Source organism: Sceloporus occidentalis, unplaced genomic scaffold (assembly GCF_023333645.1).
Source record: "Sceloporus occidentalis isolate IW3139 unplaced genomic scaffold, rSceOcc1.0.p SCAF_1, whole genome shotgun sequence".
Taxonomy (NCBI): Eukaryota; Metazoa; Chordata; class Lepidosauria; order Squamata; family Phrynosomatidae; genus Sceloporus; species Sceloporus occidentalis.
The window spans coordinates 24,240,803-24,261,958 of record NW_028316981.1 but is presented as its reverse complement, the minus strand read 5'-3'; the positions used below and the strand labels follow the sequence as shown (position 1 = coordinate 24,261,958).

The 21,156-nt window shown below is 43.8% G+C and overlaps 3 protein-coding genes across 6 annotated transcripts in view; all 3 read right to left on the bottom strand.

The window, feature by feature from the left end:
* LOC149321217 (SRSF protein kinase 3-like) overlaps positions 1-2,442 on the bottom strand; it is a 28,585-nt gene extending 26,143 nt beyond the window's left edge. Inside the window, exon 1 of the mRNA XM_089517499.1 lies at positions 2,378-2,442. Within this exon, the coding sequence (XP_089373625.1) occupies positions 2,378-2,442 (65 nt within the window). The remainder of the gene's footprint in view (positions 1-2,377) is intronic.
* On the bottom strand, positions 828-8,708 carry LOC149321216 (ankyrin repeat and SOCS box protein 5-like). Its single transcript, XM_089517485.1, has 5 exons — positions 8,428-8,708; positions 6,788-7,062; positions 4,766-4,959; positions 4,039-4,167; positions 828-2,869 (listed from the first exon to the last, which is right to left on the bottom strand). The coding sequence occupies exons 2-5, from the start codon at positions 7,002-7,004 to the stop codon at positions 2,648-2,650; spliced, it is 762 nt and encodes a 253-aa protein (XP_089373611.1). The 5' UTR covers positions 7,005-7,062; positions 8,428-8,708; the 3' UTR covers positions 828-2,647.
* Positions 8,709-15,387: 6,679 nt separating this feature from the next.
* LOC149321215 (plexin-B1-like) overlaps positions 15,388-21,156 on the bottom strand; it is a 221,080-nt gene continuing 215,311 nt past the window's right edge. For all 4 annotated transcript variants that reach the window (XM_089517440.1, XM_089517430.1, XM_089517450.1 and 1 more), the window contains 5 exons: positions 20,955-21,102; positions 19,171-19,235; positions 19,006-19,081; positions 17,211-17,285; positions 15,388-17,001 (listed from right to left, as the gene is read on the bottom strand). In XM_089517440.1, the coding sequence (XP_089373566.1) occupies positions 16,897-17,001; positions 17,211-17,285; positions 19,006-19,081; positions 19,171-19,235; positions 20,955-21,102 (469 nt within the window). In that variant the 3' untranslated portion in view covers positions 15,388-16,896. The remainder of the gene's footprint in view (positions 17,002-17,210; positions 17,286-19,005; positions 19,082-19,170; positions 19,236-20,954; positions 21,103-21,156) is intronic.

The window sequence follows — 21,156 nt, the reverse complement described above, 5'->3', positions numbered from 1 at the left end:
AAAGTAATATATTTAAAATGAGAGTCTTCATAAAATAACTATGTGTTGCCTTTTGTATGGACACAAGGAGAGGGCTTCATAGTGTTGGATGTCAGAATGTGCAACCATCACAACGTTTCACAACAAGTCTTGGCTTTTCCCAGGGTTCAATAACATACGGATCCAACTTGTATTTCAAATGGAATCATCAAGAAGTTCCATCAAATATTTGATAATAGTTGGAGGAACAGAAATGACCAGGAGGCTGAATACAACCACGGTACAGAGTGCAGCTCACCCACTCATTCCTTATCTGAAATACTTGGGACCAGAAGTGTTTTGGATTTCAGGGTTTTTTTTACTTTTTTGGATTTTGGAATACATCTGGCCCTCTCTATTCCACCATCCACTGTGTGAAGATTCTTTTTTCTTTCTTTCTAAAAAGCAGACCCTGATTTTGCCACTTGATATAAGAGACACCATTTTATTGTGCTATGGTATATAATGGGACTTGAGCATCCACAGATTTTGGTATCCACAGGGAGTCCTGAAACCAAACCCTAGCGGATACCAAGGGTCCTGAAACTAAACCCCAGCGGAAACCAAAGGGTCCACTGCATTTGCTTATACAAAATGAGACATCTTGGAGATGGGGCCCAAGTCTAAACATGAAATTCATTTATGTTTTATATATATACGTTCTACACATTGCCTGAAGTTAATTTTATATATAATATTTTAATAATTTTGCACATGAAACAAAGTTTGTGTATACTGAACCGTCAGAAAGCAAAGGTGTCACTATCTTAGCCACTCGTGGACAGTTTAGGATTTCTGATTATTTTGGAATTCTGGATAAGGGATAATCAACCTGCATATGATAGCCTGCTTTAAAGCCCATATGTAACTGCATCATAGCTTAATTGTACTCTGCTTAGGTTTCATGTACCGGTACAGAAGCCTTCATTACAACTATAAACAGAGATGCAGCTAGTGTGAGACATGGTGATGGTAAGGTCTTTCTCTGATAGCAGGAATCTTCCTCCTTTCTCACACTCAGGAATTAGTATCTCAAATCTTCTAGGTCAGCCCTGGCAGGGTATATAACTCACACCAGCGGGAGCCTTTTTCCTAATCTTGGTAAGAAGAAAAAGCAGTGCCTCACCCAAGAACCTGAAGTCCTGTCTCAAGCTAAAAGAACATAATATCCAGCAGCACAGATTTGGGGACGATCTACACTTCAGACTGTGCCAGCCTAAGTGGCCTAAGAACACTTACATTGCCTGTTTCTGCTTCTGCATCATTTCCCCATCTATTTGACATCAATAAAGCTGTAACTTGTATTTATGGTGGCTTATTTCAGTGTATTCTTTGACTCTAAAGTGAGCAGGACCCGAGTAGATAAAATCCTTCAGATCATTATACCCACCCCAGTGTAGGTATAGAAGGGATGGAGTCTGGTTTGCTATAGCCCATGTGCTTCCTTTTTGTTGTTCATAGTCTGCATTTACAGTAGGTTAGCCTGTACCTTACAGCAGGGCCAGCTCCTAGTTGGATGGGTCTCTCAGTGTATAACTCTCTAGTGAATCTCTCCTATGCTGGCATGTAGCCCCTCTATTCTTATTCTTATACAAAGCAGGGCTGGGCGAGTTGAGTTGTCACTAGAGATGGAGAGCAATGAGAGGTGCAGCAATATTTCTGAAAATGCATGACAGGCAGCTCCTGCTGTAATTACTGTACACACAGTACCCATTGCCAACTGCTGGGTTGGAGGGGCAGTTACAGTGGCAGCTACCTGGAAGTCAAAAGAGTTGGAAAACGGGGGCAGGGCAACTATTCAAGTATGCCACCCAATGGTGCCAGGCTCATATTCTAGGGAAGGGGAACCTCTGGCTGGTGTGCTATGCTTGCTAGGGGTTTTTGGGAGTTGCTGTTCAAACCTCTCCCAGTTCTGGCCATAGAGGGTCATGGGAAATGCCTCTGCCCCCTTTTTGGGTCCCTCTACCACGCCACACTCCCTAACATACCTGAAGGAGAGATTCCCCTGCAAACTGCTGACTTTCCCAGTTGGGAATCCCTGCTCTTGTTTTCACTTACAATGTAGGGCCACAGAATCCCTTCAATTGTTTTATTTATGGATCTGTTACTGTGAGAAAGCACCTGGGCTCTTCATCTGTAGACTGAAACAAGGGGGAAAGAAACAGGCCTAAAAATAAGTGCTGCTTTATGTGGGAGGGCGTTCTCTTTCTCTCTCTTTCTCTCTTTTTTGAGTCACAAAGCTTGAGACATTCCAGTCATACCCAAACAAGTAATTTAAACCTCCATGTCCTGAGGCAGTACACCTCAGAGTACAGGATCATGGGCAAACAACAAAGGAAGTTGAGTATTGTCTTCAAACCTGCTCGCCAACATCCTAGCAGCTTCTGGGCCACATGCTGCTGCTGGGGACAGGATTTGGGACATGACAAACCCTTGGCTTCATCTAGAAGGATGCTCTTTTCCGGTCAAAGGCCAGACAGTTACTTCTGCTTAAAACGCTGGGCAGGAAAAAGGCAAGAAAAGGCAAGATGCTGGGCAGGAAAAAGGCAACATAGGCCCCGTGGACTTGCAGACACGGGGGAGAATGCCAGCTGATGTGGCTGGAAGCTGCCATGCATCCTGAGAGGGACTATAAGCCCTCTGGCAGAGTCAAGTCTTCAAACATAAGGTACTGCTTCAGCAGCGGTGGAAGGTCAAAGTCCGTGATGGCTTGGAGCCTGCTGTGGCCCAGAGCAGTTCGGATAGATAGGCGGCTGAGGTGCTTGAGGGAACGCGGCTGCCGACGGCAAGCCTCCATCCAGGAGATCAGGGCTGGCTGGGAGACAAGACGCTTGGGAGGGACTCCGGTTCTCTGCAGCAGGAAGAAAGAACAGCATTTGTGTGGGATGGAGTGGATTCACTCTAGACCTGGGCCATTCCAAACAGGACGTCCCAGCCTTCTGACATAGAAATTCTTTCCACTAAGGATAGGAAACTGCCAGTTCTTATGCCAGATTTGGGCCTCGATCAGGCTTGTTTATGGCCTGGAGAGCAACTCCCATAATCCACCGGCCACATTGGCTCTGGGATTCTGGGAGCTATAATCCACAGGAGACCACAATATCTGGGCAAAGACTGCTCCCAGAGGTTACTCTGAAAGGAATCCCCAACTCCTCTGATCACTGATTAGAGAAAATGGGAATCTCTCTCCTGGCTCCCATACAGAGAACGGATCCCCTGCGAAAACGGAGGGCCAACTGTATATTTTATTTAAATATTTTCAAGCTGTGAATGGTTGAATCTCTGGACATGGAGAGCCAACTGTATATGAAATCCATACTTCTGCCACAACTGTCCCAGGGTGGAGAAGCACAACTCTTGCCTGGACAGTAGGCATCGTACAGGAGGCCAGTTCACTAATGCAGAAGCAGCCGGACCTCCATTCATAACAGTGGCACCAGGCAGAGGGACCAGGCATTGTAGTAGGTAAAGCTTAGGCCAGCCTTAACCAACCTGATATCTTCCAGTTGTGTTGTGAAAAACAATTTTCCCCATTCTCAGTCCACATTTGCAGTGGATGAGGACAGCTGTAGTTCAACTCCTCAGGTGATCATCCAGAAAAGGCTAGTCGGTGTGCAACACTGATCTCCAGCAAAAGCAACGGTGGGGAAAAGTGAAACCCCATGGGCTGCAAGTGACCCTAAAGCACACTTTTGTCACCTTGGAAGCCCCTCTGCAACTTTATGGATCCTCCACTGATATGATTTTTAGGTGATTTTTGCCAAAAGCGTGTGAAAACAACCTCCCATACTACTTCAAATATTACACCCTCTGATATACCTCTTTCTATTTTGGCCAACTTTGGCTAAAATGGTGACAAGAAGTGATGTCACATCACTTCCCATTGCTATTTTTGTCAATATATGGCAGAAAGGGAGGTAATTTGGGGCAGTGGCAGGCAGAAATAGGCCTTGAGTGATTGGAAAGGGAGACTGGATTTGGCCCCTAGCCCTCAATCACCCACCCTCAACAAAAGTCTACCTTGTTCCTGTAGGAGATGTAGGCACCGGCCTCTACCAGCAACTGGATACATTCTGTTTGTCCGCTGCATGCTGCCAGGTACATAGGGGTCACTCCCCAGTTGTCCTGCAGGTTCACATCTGCACCATGCTGAGGAGAAAAACAACTGATTTTAACCTTCAAATTACAGGTCTCGGGTATCTCACATCTGCCTGCCTGATAAGTAAGCCAAGTCCAAAAGTCAACACTGGAAGAGATCTGGTCCAGATGTGAGGGGCAACTGTTTCACTTCATCCCAACCAGCATAGGTCAAGCAGCAGCTATGTCTATCTGAATAAATAATTTGCACTGGGAAAATGGCTTAGGGAATATGGCTTGTAGTAGAGAAATGTTAAAAAGCTGCAACCAACCCTTAAATGCCACAGCATTTAAATTTGCCCTCTCCTCCTGCAACTGATAAAATAACTTTTAATTGTATGTCTGCAGTCTCAGGAATACAGCAAAGGTATGCAAATCAGAAAGTAGATACCTAGAGCGTTGCAAAATGTGGACTATCACTCCCCAAATCCCCCAGCCACTGGGAAATTCGCGAGTTGGAGTCCAAAGGGGAAAAAGGAACTTTCTAAAGTTCTGGGTATCAGCCACTGGAGGATTTGGGAAGTTGTAGATCAAAGAAGAAGAACTTTCTCAGACTCTATGGATACTACTGTCAAAAGAATGAGGTGCCAGGTAGGTGAAGCACTCCTACCTGGATCAGCAGCAAGGTGCAGTCCGGGAAGAGCCCAACGGCTGCGTGAAGTGGGGTCCCTCCATGTTTACAGCATGTGTTGACATTTGCACCATGTTTCAGCAGCAGCTCCACTGTGTGCCTCTGCCCCTTGTAAGCAGCCCAATAGAGTGGGGTCTTGCCATAATAATCCTTCCTGTCTACCAGTTCCCTGTCTAGAAAACAAAGAGCAATGAGCACCTTGATAGCATGGACACATATTCTTCACCTTAGATTTACTGAAAGCCTGAGTGTCTTTCTATACTGCAAGTTTCAGTGTGGGGTCTTGCTGTAATAATCCTTCCTGTCTACCAACTCCCTGTCTAAAAAACAGAAAAGCAATGAGTACCTTGAAACAGCGTGGAAACATATAATTCATCACAGGTTTATTGAATGCCTGAGGGTTCTTTCTATACTACAGGTTTTAAGTGATGTAATGGCTTTTGAACTGTGGCTCCGTCAGGCAAGCTCCCTTACATTTAGTCAGATGGTTGTGCCCATACACTCTGTGCATCATCTATTTTGATTAGCAGGCACATTCCCAACAGTTGCCACCTGGACAGAGAATAATACAATTACAGACTTGGAAGAGACTTCAAGGACTACCAAGCCAAACCCTGACATTTTAACTGGAAATGCTGGGGATGGCAGCTGAGACCTTCTGTATGCAAAGTACATGCTCTCCATTGAGTTTTTATCCCTCTCTGTAGGTAAGGGATGTTTAGAAACTCCAAGAGAATCCTCGGTACCCCATCACACTACAGGCTGAGTCTCCCTTCTTCAAAATGCTTGGAACCAGAAGTGTTTGGGAGTTCAGGGTTTTTTAGATTTTGGAATATTTGCATATACATAATGAGATATCTTGGAGATGGGACCCAAGTCTAAGCATGACATTCATTTATATATATACCTCATACACACAGCCTGAAGATAATTTTATGCATAACATTTTAAATAATTTTGTGTATGAAACAAAGTTTGTGTACACTGAACCATCATAAAGTAAAGGTGTCATTATCACAGCCGCTCAGGAGGACTATTTTGGATGTTGGAGTATTTCAGATTTTAGAATTCCAGAAAAGGTATATTTAACTTATACTATCCTTAGGATTCTCAGGGGGATCTGTAATGATGTAAAATTTCCAGAAATTTTGAAACCACGATGGGAGAAATGAATTCCTCCCTCCAGGCTTTTTGTTTTTTGGAAAAACTGAAAAAAATAAATTATGAGCACCCTTGATATAATGAATGTAATTTTGTTATTTTCGGAACCTAAAATGCACGATGCACTATGTATGACCTGGCTTGGCATAAAATATCATATTATTAAAGGTATGAAATGCACAGGTTATTCAGAAAATAAGAACAAATTGAATTTTAAAAATATTATAATGGAGCTACAAGGCCCTGAACTCTAAGGAAATACAAGGAAATACAGTATAACTTTTGCTGATTTAGGTAGAGCTGGCAAATAAATAAATTAATAAAAATTAAAAAACGTAAAAAAAATAGAAGAAACCATCAGCATTACTAAAAGAAATAAAATTCTTTCCTTGTCTTCCATAGTGCCAAGCAGACTTAAAATATTCATTCCCATAAAAAGAACTGAGAAGAGGAAACCAAGACTAGGAATTACATTGGGCTGAGGTATTATACAGTCTTATGTTACTGCCTACTAGCTGTGTAGTGTTTAGAAATAATGTGAGGGGAGTACGTAAGTATATATAACTTGTCATAAATATTTTACTCACTACAGGTTGAGTCTCCCTTATCGGAAATCCTTGGGACCAGAAGCGTTTAATGAGGTAAACATGAAAGTGTAAACATGAAATTCATTTAGGTTTTATATACACCTTATAACATAAGATTTTTAGTAATTTTGTGCACGAAACAAAGTTTGTGTACAGCGAACCATCAGAAAGCAGAGTTGTCACTATTTCAGCCACCCATGTGGATGATTTTGGATTTCCCAGTCATCTTTGCAACACACATATGCACACTCACCAGAGGTTATCAGGAGTTGCTTCAGTTTCTCCACGTTGCCACGGCTGGCCTCATAGTGCAGCTCCGTCCACCGGTAGTTGTAGCTAGGCGCTGCCTGGTACCGCTTGACTGGATGGCGTGAGGCCTCAGGTGGGGCCCTGTTGCCATAGGGGGCTCTGGAGAGGGAACTGATGTAGAAGCCCATCTTGCCACTGGAACAGACACCCTCCGTCCACATGGATGGGCCTCCACAGAGGTACCGAGTGGGGTGTCATCAAACTCCAGTCTGTCCTTAGCTGATCAAGAAACAGGGATTAAGTGAACAGGTTAGCTACCTTAGCATGACTGAGCAGCACTACAGCACTCGTTTTGCACAGCTATCATGTTTAGCCATACATGCAGTCAGCTCTGGGTATCCATGGATTTTTTCATCCACAGATTCAAGCATCCAAAGTTTGAAAATACTGAAAAATACATTTATTCCAAAAAGCAAACCTTGATTTTGCCATTTTATATATGAGACACCATTTTACTACTCCACTGTATATAATGCAACTTGAGCATCCACGGATTTTGCGATCCACAGGGGGAGTCCGGGAACCAAGGCCCTGCAGATACTAAGAGCCCATTGTATCTGCAACAGATATGCAGCCTGACTGTACATCTCCACTGTAGGAATAATGCAGTTTGACACCACTTTAACTGCTACAGAATTCTGGGATTTCTCATTTTGTGAGGCACCAACACTCTTTGGCAGTCAAGGCTCACAACCACTTGTAAAACTACAAATCTCAGGATGCCATAGGATGGAGCTACAGTGCTTAAAGTGGTGTCAAACTGCATTATTTCTACAGTTTGGATGCCTAGACCATTTTGTTGCCTGAGGAAAAGGTCTCCCTCCATGTTATGTGCAGAAGCCAGTTGGGCTACCAGTGGAATCCCACTTGATCACCGCCAACAAGAGAGGATCTTTCTTCTGGCTGGCTGAGCAGCTAAAGGGTGGCCAAACCAAAGTTTGGGAGCCACATCTGGCTCTTTCACATATAATATGCGGCTCCTGGAAATATGTTGGCTGAGCTCCTTATTGCATTACGATTCATATAAAAAGTAAACAAAATTGTCAAGCTTCCTAATTATTTAGTGTGTATAAGCAGATGTGTACATCCACTCAGGGACCTTGGGCAAGTCTTTCAGCCTCAGAGGGTGGCAATGGCAAACCTCCTTGGAAGAAGCTTGCCAAGAAAACCCCATGACAGGTTGGCCCAAGGGTCGCCATAAGTCGGAAGCAATCTGAAGGCATACAACAACAACAGCAAATAATGTGAGAGCCCACTGGATTAAAATGTATTTTAATCACAATATTCCAGGTGGGGCCTGACCAGAGCAGAATAGAGTGGCACTATTCCTTCCCTTGATCTAGACACTATACTTTTATTGATGCAGCCTAGAATCGCATTGGCCTTTTTAGCTGCTGCATCGCACTGTTGGCTCATGTTAATCTTGTGGTCCACTTGGACTCCCAGATCCCTTTCCCATGGAGTCTCGTTTCACTGTTTGAAGTGGGGTTTTGTATGGGTTTCTCAAATGGCCCACACAGCTGCCCCTGCATGTGCTCTATGCTCTTCCCCATCCCCTCCCGGGGCCTCCCTCCAGGCCCTTACCGCCTCCTGAGGCCTGTGCTGCTGGGCTGCAAGCAGCACCTCCACCTCCCCCTCAGCCTCCGCCGCTCCTGGCCCAGAGAGGAGGCCGCCATTTCCAAGCCGACGTCGCCAGGCTGGAGCTGGGGGAGCTGGGAGTTGTAGTCCCTCCCTCGGCCCGACGGGAAAGCGGCCTCACTGCCTCCTTCTCACTCACTCGCCCTTCAGCTCCCACAATCCCAGGCTATTGGCCAACATGGCTGAGGCTTCTGGGAGATGAAGTCCAAAATCTGTTATTAAACTGCACAGGGTTTGGGGACCACTGTTAACCTAGAATAATACCATGGAATCTTGGGATTTGTAGTCCTATGATAGCACCAGAGCTCTCCCTGACAGGGAAGGCTAAATGCCTCACAGAACGACAAAGCCCATGATTATATATTGCATGGAGCAGTTTGACTGCCTTGGATCTATTCTCAATGCTGTGGAATCCTGGGATCTGTAGTTCTGTGGTGGCACCATTGCTCTCTCTCCCTCTCTCTCTCTCTGACAGGGAAGGCTACATGTCTCGCAGAATGCCTCACAAAACTACAGTTCCTAGGATTCTATAGCGTTGAACCATGGCCATTGAACCAGTGTCAACCTGGGTCCAAGACACACTGCACAAACAATCTAGTTTGAGATTGCTTTAGCTGCCCTGGCTCAGTGCTATGGAATCCTGGGAATTATAGTTTATTGTGGCACCAGAGCTCTCTGACATAGAAGGCTAAATGTCTTACAATTCCTAGAAGTCCATAGCATTGAGCCAAGGCTCAAACTGGATTATTTCTGCAGTGTGTCTTGAACACAGGTTGACACTGGTTCAGTGGCCATAGTTCGACACTATGGAATCCTAGGAACTGTAGTTTTGTGAGACATTTCAACTTCCCTGTGGAGAAAGACCTGTGGTGCCACAACAGAACTACAGATCCCAGGATTCCATAGCACTGCCCCGGGGGAGTCAAAGTGCTCCATGCTATATGTAATCACGGGGTTTGTCATTCTGTGAGACATTTAGCCTTCCCTGTCAGAGAGAGAGCTCTGGTGCCACCACAGAACTACAGATCCCAGGATTCCATAGTAGTGAGCCAGAGGAGTTAAAGATAATATGTAATCATAGGGTTTGTCATTCCATTCGACGCTATGGAATCCTAGGAACTGTAGTTTAACTGCTCTGCACTTTTACTGCTACGTCTGCCTTCTCTTGCATTCTGAGGTTTGTAGTTCAGTGAGGCCTAAGAGCTCTCTGGCTGAATATTCTTAATGCCCCCTTTTAAACTGCAAATCCCAGAATGCAACAGCAGGCAGCCAGAGCAGTTAAAGTGGAATAGCAGCGCTTTAAGAGTGTAGTGAGATCATCTCCTTTGTCTCAAAGGTGCTACAAGATCCTTTTGCATAATGATTTTCCAGACTAAGAGGGCTAGGATTCTACCAGTGAAGAAAGCAGATAAAAAGAAACTCAGTTGAGATGTGGTGCTGGAGAAGAATGCTGAGGATACCATGAACAGCCAAAAAGACAAACAAATGAGTCCTAGATCTGATCAAGTTCTGTATGTTTTTAGTTGGAATCCCCAAACTGTGCTCTTTGAGGGATTTTGGACTTCAGCTCCCAGAAGCTTCAGCCACGTTGGCCAATAATCTGGGATTCTGGGAGTTGAAATCCTAAATCCCTTAAAGAGTACATTTTGGGGACCACTTTAAATTGTAAGCCGCTCTGAGCGCCAATTTTAGAAAACAAAGCGGGATATAATAATAATAAAAATCATGATCATCAAGCTTTAGCTCTCCCTAGAAGCCAGGATAACTGTTCCAAAATCATTCCAAATCTATTATACTGAAGTTGGCCACCTTTGCAGTAGCTACCCAAAACCTTGCAAATTTCTAAAATCTTCAGCAGTGGACCATAAAGGATACCAATTGTTGTAGCTTTATTGTTGCCCTGGCGTTTTCCCTAATTTTAATTGTTTTGATTCTTGTGTTTTCCTTGTATTGTGTCAGACACGTTTCTTGCTGGGAGCATGTTGTATTTTTACAATTTTTCCTGCAGTGCTTTTGTATGACGTGCTGTAAAAGACAATTGTAACTTTGGGAAGAGTGCATGTGTGTCTAATTTAATGCATAAAGTGCGCTACACACACACACACACACACACACACACACACACGGACTTAAATTGTGATTTCTGTTTGCAATATTCAATTATAGTTGGCCCCACAGAACCCAGAGGGAGTCAATGCACACATGTGTAAGTAAAAGGAGGGGAGAAAACAATAATCCTAAATAATAGCCATGTTGCATAAAAAGAGAAGCCCTTCCAGGTCAAAATATTATCTGGTGGTATTCCCAGAGTGTTGCCATCTTTTTATCTGGTTTTGTTCCAGAGCATGGAATCTCATGCTTATGTTAGACAGGAGTTCAAAGATCAGCAATGACTAGCAATTAGAATCTAACCCAGCCCTTGGTTAATACAGCAAATCTACTACAGCATCCTGTAACTGACAGAAGTTTCTAAGCATAGGCTGGATGACCATTTGTGAAGGCCAGCCCATCTTCTGAAGCAGTCTATTCTGCAACTGAATAGCTACCATCGTCTTCTTTTAGGTGGCTACTCTAAATCTTTGTTTGTGTAATTTGAATCCAGTGGCTTCGATCCTGTCCACTGGAGAAACAGAAACATTTGTTCCGTTGTGATTCTGGGAACTTCCAAATATTTGTGGAGGTGTAGTATAGGCTGAGAACCTACAGGGTTGAGCATAGGCATGTGAAACTACACTATGGCCTGGTCACTAGTTCCAGGGCTCACCAAGTGCCCATTTGGTTGCTATTCTGTTGCTGGTGGAGATGCAGGGGATAGTGGTGGTTGGAGAAGTGTGTAGACATTTCCCCATAGCCAGATGCAGACCAAAGACATCTTCTGCCAAGATCCATTAGGATCCTCCAGAGAGCTCAGCAGAAGATGTCACTGGTCTGCTGGACACTTCTTCAATCTCCGCTGCTCTCCACCAGCAAGAAAATGACTGTTGGGAGAGTTCTCCTGCAGAACAATGAGTTGGGGAGGCTTTGCATGTTGCAAAGTGAAGAAGGGAATACCAACCTCTGTGATGACTATCTAGCTATCATCTGTGTCTATCTATACACATGTGCACATGTACATAGAAACACACAAGCACAACATACACAATTGCAAGGTGGGTTTATACTTGTGAATGTCACTAACAAGATGTTGGCTATATATTTCCATATATATATAAATTTAAAGAAAATTTCACCAGAGGATTTGGTCTCCAGACTCCTTACCATCTTGATCACCCTCCCCTGGACATGTTTCATGTTGCCAATACTTTAATGTGGAAATCAAGGTGCTGGAGCTTTTTCTCATTTGGAGAGAAGAGCTGGGGAAAGCTTTGTATGCTAATTTTTTGTATCTGTCTGCTGACTAAAAGCACATCAGTAGAGCCAGTAAAAATGTGGCAACCAAACTTCTCCCACACCACACCCTTAATGTATCATCAAGGAAGCCAATGACATAAGAAACCCGGAGTCAGAGCCTTGCTCTGTGTTGTATATTAAAGTTTATTGAATTACTGTGTAAGAATTTTGCTCTGTAATAAAGTCATCTGGGATCTAAACTGATTATTTACAGACAAAACTTCTCATTTCATGATAAAATTCCTACTTTGCTCAGAACAGTATCTACAATAACATTATTATACTATAGAACAAAACAAAACAACAGGTTGTTTTTTCTGTCAAGCTTTCCAGATTAATAATAATTAATTCTGCAATCGGTTGAGAAAAAAAAACGTTTGAGGAACTGGAGCAGAATGTGCAGAGGGATCCTGACCTGGGATGGAAAAACAAATTAAAGGTGTACCAAATTCCCCCAAGTTCAGAGAAGGGCAACCATTTCCTAACTCCCATCATAAGGAGCTGCTTTGTACAGACCTTAATCCTCACTGATGAAGTTCCTGCAACCATTAATCATGTAGTGAAAGATATGTGAATATCAGAACTGCCTGTTTGCCATCATTTTGAATATGATTATATAAATTTTAAAATCTGCAGGATGTTGAATTGGGAACTGCTGGATCTCCAAATATTTTGAATTACGGCTCTCGTAATCCCTTATCAATGGCTGGGGATTTTGATATTCCCCAAAGGTTCCCCAAGATGCAGAATTATGACTGATGCTCCCCTTGGAGGTAGGACTTAATTTAAACCAGACCATTTCACAACCTGTTTTCAGTTATTGGACCAGGGAGAATACCTATAACAGCCCTGTTGAGCATGTACAAAGTGCCTTTTAAAAAACATAATGTAAAGCCAAGCCAGCTCTCAGCCACCTGCCACTGAGGAAGAACTCCCAGGTCAAAGGATATGGCATTTATGCTGGCTCAAGCTCTGTCACTATTTGAGGTGTTAAGAACTGGTCTGAGGTAAGAGGTGAGGTGGAGGGAAATAATCTATCAAGAGGAGCCTGAGAACTTTAAGGATAGCTGCAAAAAGTTGTGTTACCACACCACAAGAGGCACAAAATTGGTGACATTCTAGTATTGCAGGTGTGACTGTTATTGTTATGTGCCTTCAAGTCATTTCCAATTTATGGCAACTCTAGGATGACCCTATCATGGGGTTTTCTTGGCAAGATTTGTTCAGAGAGGGTTTGCCCAATGTCACTGACTGGGTTTTCATGGTCTAGCGAGGATTCAAACCCTGGTCTCCAGAGTCATAGTTCAACATTCAAACCACCACATTGGCTCTGTTAGGTGTGACTGTGCTAAGAGCTGTATGAGGCAGGCCTTTCTTAATATTTACATAGCCCTTCTTTCCCTAAGCACCTCAGGCACATGGTCTTAGTAATCCTGACAGTTACTAGCTAAGGTAAGCCAGTGTTCTTATCAGCAATTCTCATAAGCACAAGGTTGAGGCTGAAAGACAAATTGCTTGCTTAAGGCACTAGGGCAGTGGTTCACAACCTGTGGTTGAGACCCCCCCCCCCCTTTTAGGGGTTGAAAGGCCCTTTCACAGGGGTCACCTAAAAATGTCAGAAAACACATATTTGTATGTAGCAATGAAAATAATTTTATGGTTAGGGGCCTCTACAACATGAGGAACTGTTGCGGCATTGGGAACATTGAGAACCACTGCACTAGGGAAAGATTATGGCTACGCTGAAATTGGGACCAGAAAAGCTAAAGTTAATGAAAATATGTTCCTCTTATCACTGTGCTATACCACTGCTCAACAGGCATCAGCTTTTGACTCTCTTAGGACAATCTCCTCCAACCAGGGCCATGCCAGATCTGTTGGACTACAACTTCCACTGCCAATGAACATGCTGGCTGAGGATAGTAGGATTTGTGGTGAAAAACATCCGGAGTTTACCGAAGGCAATGTGTGACTTAGGACCAAATTAGGCATGAGAGAAGAAATCTATCCCTGAATAGGATCATTTTTTTAAAAAAATTGTAATAATTTTTTGGAGTGGTAGTGTCTTTTGCCCCCACAACATTTACCAAATTTGAATCCTTGCCTTGAACCTGGCATTTGCCACATAGAAGAAAATATGCACAAATCTATATGGTAGCTGTATATTTTCCCCAACACAGCAAAAATGGCTACAGGAGGAACTGAAATGAGTGAAATGACAGAGAGGGAAAAGAATATGTATCTCCTACTCTAGCACCATAATCCAGGGTGACCAGACATCCTCCTTTCCCAGAACAGATCCTCCATTTCAACTTTCTGTCCAGGAGGAATTTCAAAATGTCCCCCTTTGGAGCATGGCTAAGAAGCATGAATTTATATTTACATAAGAGTATTTCAAGTTTTAAATTTGATCATGTCCTCCATTATTTCTTGAATATCCTACATTTTGTGATGCCTTGTTCTTCTTTGCAATTATAACATCTGGTCACCCTGCCATAACTCCAAGCCAAATAAAATGGCGGTAGCTTTTTTGTTTGTTTTAATTTACAGGTATCCTATTCATCAGTTATGTACATTATGTGTAGTTCAACTCTTACCTTATCAATCTAATTTGGTTTAAGGATATGCAGACTTTTAAGTTACACAAAACTCTTAAGAAGAAAAAAATACTGTGGAGTTCTATGTCCCTCTAGCTTACATCTCCCTAACTCATCAGAGAGCAGTCCAATAAAAACTTTTCATCTATTTTGATGCCTGAGAATGCGGCAGAGAGAAAATCTGCACCTCTGGAGTGCTTGCTTGTTGTGCAGAGCCCTACTAGATGGTTTGCAAGGAAGGATGGGAGCCTGTAGTGTCACATAGCACAGCCAACCAATTCCCCACTCCTGGATCTGTTTATGATTGTGGCAACTGAGAAAGGAACTAGGGGTTGCTTTTTGTGGCCGTGAGCTGCAAACACACAAAAAGCAAGACCAACACCAACAGAGACAAGGAGGAAAGAAAGGAACTTAGGAGTGCTGATGTGGAGTCTTCTCATCTGGGTTTCTTCTGGCAGGAATCAATGCAGAAAAATTCAACAGTGCTTCTTCACCTGGAGCCTTTTCACACTATATGGTTTTATCACTGTGATTTCACCTTAACAGCCATGCCTTCATCCTTTGGAAACCTGGAATTTGCAGTTTAGGGAGGGCTATTGAGAATTCCCAACCACAGAGCTCTTGGATCTCACCAAACCCAGGATTCTATAGGACAGAGCCATGGCGGCTAAACAGGATTCATAGCACTATGGTTGGGTAGTACAAAAGGGCCCCTAATGATTTGAATTTCATTTCAGCTGAGCAGTAATATTCAGCCTGTGCAGACAGGCCAAAATAAAGCTACTTTGGAGGTATGCTGTTTAAATGATGTATGCGTCCTAAGAGGCCAGAAGCCATGCCAAAGCCATGTTCCAGTCCTAAGGACTGGAGCACAGCTTTGGTGCAGCTTCTGGCCTCTTAAGATGTGTGTATCATTCAAACATCATACCTCCAAAGTGACCCAAAGCAGCTTTATTTTGGCCTGTCTGTATGGGCCCATTGTCAGCTTTAACTAAAAGAAACCCACCTGGCTTGCTCCTGTGTTTCAGTAGCAGATTGATGATCTACAGTAACCATCAGGTTATATTTTTCATGGCATGGAGATTAACATTAAAAACAATCAATGCTCCCTGTAGGTCAAGCTTCTCTCAGTGGCAAAAGAGGCTGGAAAAAGGCTAGTAAAAAATTGACAACTTCAGCTCCAGACATAGAAGTAGTAAAGGCTGCCATGGGAGAGAGGGATTTCACTCTCAGACTCCAAAAGTCAGGACTACAAACAACTGGTGTAAAAAATCTGAGTTACTTCTGGCAGAGTAAAGAAAGCCCCCATGGGGGACATGGGAAGAGCTTGAGGAAGCTACTGTTTGGATTACAACTCTCAGAATCCGCTACCACAATGGCTAGTGGGGGGAATTCTGGAAACTGTATTCCAGAGAAACTTTTTCAAGCTCTAGACTGTTCAAAGCGAGTATGTGGGAGGAAGTAATTTCATGAAAGTGGGTTTTTGCTGGAGGAGAAGTGCTAACCCAAAAGGAGAGTGGGGGGGGGGGGAGGATTAAAACTTGCACTTAAATACTCCTCCCTCCTGCCCCAAGTCTACAGTGCAATCTACAAAGCAGTAGAAAATGGAGAATGTGAGGCAGCCGGAGAGAAGCAGGGCTTCCTTTGTGCTTTCTGGGAACAGGACGGTGGGCAACGGCTCTGCCTGGAGAACCAGTTGCACATTCATGTGCTACATTGTTGGGGGGGGGGGGAACCAAGCGCATGTACCGGAAGCGGGAAGGGGACTTCACAGACCACCTTGATGGGTTGATGAAAACCCCAGGAAGTTTTGAGTTGCAGGCCAGCTCTTCCTTTCACAGCCTGTTCCTTTGGGCTTGTCCTAGCCTTCTTTGAAGCGACGATGCTGGCAGAGGAAAGGAAGTGCCACTGGATGCCACAAGAGAGATTCTCCAAGGGCAGGGCAGACAGATGGGCATTCTTTTCTGCTACTTAGCCAGGAGAGGGGTATTTTCTCTCACAGGATCCTAGCTCAATACGTTCAGGTCCTTGCCTGCTGTGGGTTTCTCCGTGGCTTCAGGCTGTAGGGCAGGGATGTGAAGATCCACCATCTCGCATAGCTAAAGCTGGTCTCATGGCCCATTCTCAAAATCTGGCTTCCTGGCTGCTTGGCTCAGCTCATCCAGAGGGAGCCCAAGTTCCATTTAGGGAAGCTTCCCCCCAAATAATGTTTGTTGTTATCACCATTACCTTTATTATTTTTAGAAAGTCTGTAAAAAAAGACAAAGAAAGAGAGTCCACTGGCACACTTGGCCCCTTGTGCTCAGCATTTCCTGGTCCACTGCTGCTTCCTCTTTCTGTCACAGTGTGGAGTGCCTGGTCCTGATTGCAGTAGGAGGCTGTCTGCCCCCCTCCACTCCAGCTGACTGTCCCTCCTGCCCTGTGCACATCACAAGTCAGTGACTTTGTTCTCCACTGCTGCGGCAATCTGCTGCAGGCGATACCCCAGCTGCATCTTCTGGGCCGTTGGATCCTCCTCCAATGCTGTAATGATCTAGGAGGAGATTCAGAGCTATTAGCCAGGAGGTTTGAGCTATGGGGGCGAGGACAAAAAGCACTGCCACATCCCAATATATGAGAATTACTAGAATTCTAGACAGTGGAATTACCAGACAAGCCAAAGAATTCTCAAAGTTAATGGAGTTCCTTTTCAAATCTTCCCAAAGACAAAGTTGAAGGGGAACACCCAATAACCACACTCACCTGGTCATAGTACTTGTTGATGTATTTGTAGAGTTCATGCAGAGCCACCAAGGAATTGAGTTCACCTGAGTAATTCTGCAAACAGGAGATAACTGCTGTTAGTTACCCTAGAAGCCAAAGACACATCCCTTAATCCCACAGCTGGGGATCAAGCTATAAATTGCGCAAACAATAGAGTAAAGGTGTCACATGGTCTCTTCACGGTTCTGAGCTCTGCGTGGGGATCAGCCAATGAGCTTGGAAACTTTTTTGAAGTACAATTCCCAAAATCCTCCAACTTTGGCCATGTTGTTTTGTGCCTTCAAGTCATTTCTGACCCATGGTGATCTTTTTCTTGGCAAGATTTGTCCAGAGGCTGAGAACATGTGACTTGCCCAAGGCCATCCAGTGGGTTTCATGGCTGAGCAGGGAATCAAACCCTTGTCTCCAAAGTCTTAGGAGTTTATCACACTGGGAGGAATTTCTCTTAATTTTGAATGAAAAGAAAGTGGGGCCAGAATGCATTCACATGAATTCACTAGTTCAGCGAATTTATGTGAATTTGAATTGCGTTCAAACTGACTTCCCATTGCCTGAAAATAGCTTGCCATTGCCTGAAATTGTGTGTGGTAGTCTATCACACAATAACGTGAAACCCCATGATTGCGTTCGGACTGACTTCCCATTGCCCAAAATTGCATGTGGTAGTCTATCACACAATAACGTTAAACCCAATGATTGTGTTCGGATTGCCATTGGATTATGCTTCCAATTTCCCTTGTCTGATAAACTCCTTAGTCCAACTCTCAAAGCACTACACCCCACTGGCTCTCACTTTGGCCATACCATCTGAGGATTCTGGGAGTTGTTGTTCAAAAAAGCAATATTTCCATGTTCTGAGCATACATGCATTGCAAACTGCTTTACTCCTGATCAGATGATTTGTTCATTAAACACAATGCCATCTGCTTCTAGCAGCAGCTCCTCAGTGCCTCCTACAGAGTTTCACATGCCTGATCCTTTTAAGTGGAGACGCAAGGAACTAAAACTGGATTCTTCAGCATACAAACCATATGTTCTTTGTGGTCCACATAGCTCAGTGTTAAATTGACCACATAATTAATACTTCCACATAACTCACAGTTCCTAGTTAGTTAGTTAGTTAGTGAGCTCCAGGCAGTGCACAGAGCTCTCCTCCTGACACTATCCTCACAACAACCCTGGGAGATAGGCCAGGCTGGGAAAGAGACTGACTGGCCCAAGTGAGTTTCAAGAATCAATGGAGACTTGCACCTGAATGTTCCAAGTTCCAACAACTGGATCATAATTTTCTTCTCAATACCTGAACAGGGTTGACACAGGGAAGCTGAAAGCCCCATATCCTGAGAGATGACAATCATAATCATGTGCTATGATATACCCCTACAATATAGATGATGACAGCAGGGGACAACTGCTATTGCTTCTGGCATTTCTACAAGCACCATGTGCCAAGAGTGTTTGACATTACAGAATTACAGCTCTATGATTCCAGTTTGACTGCCATTGGTACATCCTGTGGCACCCTTGGATTGGTAGGTTAATGATGCACTAGAGCTCTCTGGTTTAGAATTCCAAATACCCCTATACTACAAATCACAGGATTCCTTAGGGTGAAACTATGGCAGTTCAAGTGGAATCATAGTACCATAACTGTGTAGCATGCAAAAGTCCCTGATCTAGCAACTCTATTGCTATCTTCAAAAGAAAGGAAAACTGTAAATCTCTTGACTCAGGTTCAAAGAAAAAAAAAGCCAGCAACTAGGAGGGTACTTACTCGTGATAGCTCAGCCAGGGCAGAATTCATCTCCTGGTCACTGGCAGAGATGGTTTGACGAATATCTGCATAGTACCTGCAGAATGGAAACGCTTATTTACTTTCCTGCGGAACTTTCTGTCTTCCTCCCTCTCTCCACACATCTAGCTTACTATTTGATCTTACCGTTCTACCATCTGCTTATAGCGTGGAATGTCACGGGCATAGAGCAGCTTGTTAATTGGGGAATCCTGGAAGGGAAACACAGGGTGCAAAATGTTACTGACTAGGCCCAGGAATATTACATAGCTGGAAGTGGGGTTGGGAGGACATAAAGGAGAGTAACCGTTGTAGAGATTTAAACAAGTCTCATCCCTTAAAACTGGGCAGACAAGATATTGTTGTTGTGTGCCTTTAAGTCATTTCCACTTATGGTGACCCTAAGGCAAAACTATATAGCGTTTTCTGGGGCTGTGTGTGTGATTTGCCCAACGTCAACCAGTGGGTTTCCATGGCCAAGTGGGGAATTGAACCCTGGTCTCTGGAGTTGTAATCCAACATTTACACTGCTATACCATGCTAGTTGCAAGGAAATTTTTGCAGGTTCAATGGCATCCTAACCCCTGCTTACATTTTTTTGGCTCCAAAATGGTAAATTATACGCCCAAGAGAGGGGAAAAATTGACATATGCAACCATTCCGAAGCAAATGTTTTAAGATAGTGGGGGGCTTCTTTCAAAACCAAAGGGCCCCATCAGCCTAAAACAGGCCCAATGTAGGGGAAGGGGTTTTGAATGGGCAAATCCTTCACCCTGGAAGTTCTTGGGGACATGTATTGCCATTTTTGACCAATATTTGAAAATAATACTAGGAAATGTGTGATCCTGTGGGGTGGGGGTGGAAGCTTCCTGGCCCTCTGAAGTCACTTTGTTCTTGTTCTGTGCATTCATGTAGATTCTGACCCATGGTGATCCTACGGTGAACCTATCAGGGGGTTTTCTTAGCAAGATCTGTTCAGAGGGAGTTTTCCTTTGCCTTTCCATGAGGCTCAAATAGTGTGATTTGCCCAAGGTCACCCAATGGGTTGCCATGGCTGCCCAGGGATTTGAACCCTGGTCTCCAGAGTTGTACTCCAGGGCTCAGCTACTGCACCACACTGGCTCTCTATGAAGCCACTTATATCTTCTTAATACAAGGAATTTATTCCCAGCCCTCTAAACTCAAAGGAACTGTCCAGGAACTGACTGTGGATTTCAGAGATAATGCAATAGAGAATTATTCAAACAGCCATATTAATCCATTTTAGCATAAAAAGACACCAAATATTCCAGTAGCACCTCTGAGACTAAATTGGAAAAAGAAATTTCTAAGCCTATGATGAAGAGAAGTCCACAAAGTTTGATAGAAATGTATTTTTCCCAGTTAGTCTCAAAGGTGCTACTAGATTCTTTTACACCTTTACATGACATTTCCTAGCACCAATTGTCTCTGCTCTGAATGTTGCTCTATTCCAAATGTCAGTTTTGAAATACCTGTGGATACCTAATGTGATCACCCTGTTTAAATATTTGAAGGAATGTCATGCTGAGGATGGAGTAAGTTTGTTTTCTGCTGCTCCAGAGGATTAGGACCCAGAACAATGGATACAAGCTAGAAGAAAAGAGATTCCACCTAAACATTAGGAGGAACTTCCTGATAGTAAGAGTTGTTCGACAGTGGAACACACTCCCTCAGAGTGGAGTCTACTTCTTTGGAGGTCTTCAAACAGAGGCTGGATGGCCATCTGTCGGAGATGCTTTGATTGTGAGTTCCTACATGGCAGGGAGTTGGACTGGATGGTCCTTGTTGTCTAACTAAACTAAAGATAACCCTAGGGCAAACCTATTATGGGAGTTTCTTGGCAAGATTTGTTCAGAGGGGGGTGCACTGCAACAGTCTGAGCCTAAGAGTGTGACTTGCCCAAGGCTTACCCGGCCCAGTTTGTGATCAGCAAGGGTGCAGGAGTCCATGAAAGTTTGAGCAATGACCAGCAGCACAGCATCCACATTATCTGACGTCTGCACATCAAATACAAACTGGGGGTTCTTGATTATGTTGATCCAGAACCTCAAGGGTAGGCTGTAGAGAGAAGAACTGCTCAACAAAACATCTTTTGAGGCATATTAGCACAGT

What these genes read in the sequence shown, in the direction of transcription:
- LOC149321216 (XM_089517485.1), bottom strand. Translation starts at nt 7,004, where the DNA reads ATGTGGACGGAGGGTGTCTGTTCCAGTGGCAAGATGGGCTTCTACATC. An exon ending in GCAACTCCTGATAACCTCTG is followed by an intron (nt 4,960 to 6,787) that starts GTGAGTGTGCAT and finishes TTTGTTTTCTAG; the next exon opens with ACAGGGAACTGGTAGACAGG. An exon ending in GCACCTTGCTGCTGATCCAG is followed by an intron (nt 4,168 to 4,765) that starts GTAGGAGTGCTT and finishes TTTTCTCCTCAG; the next exon opens with CATGGTGCAGATGTGAACCT.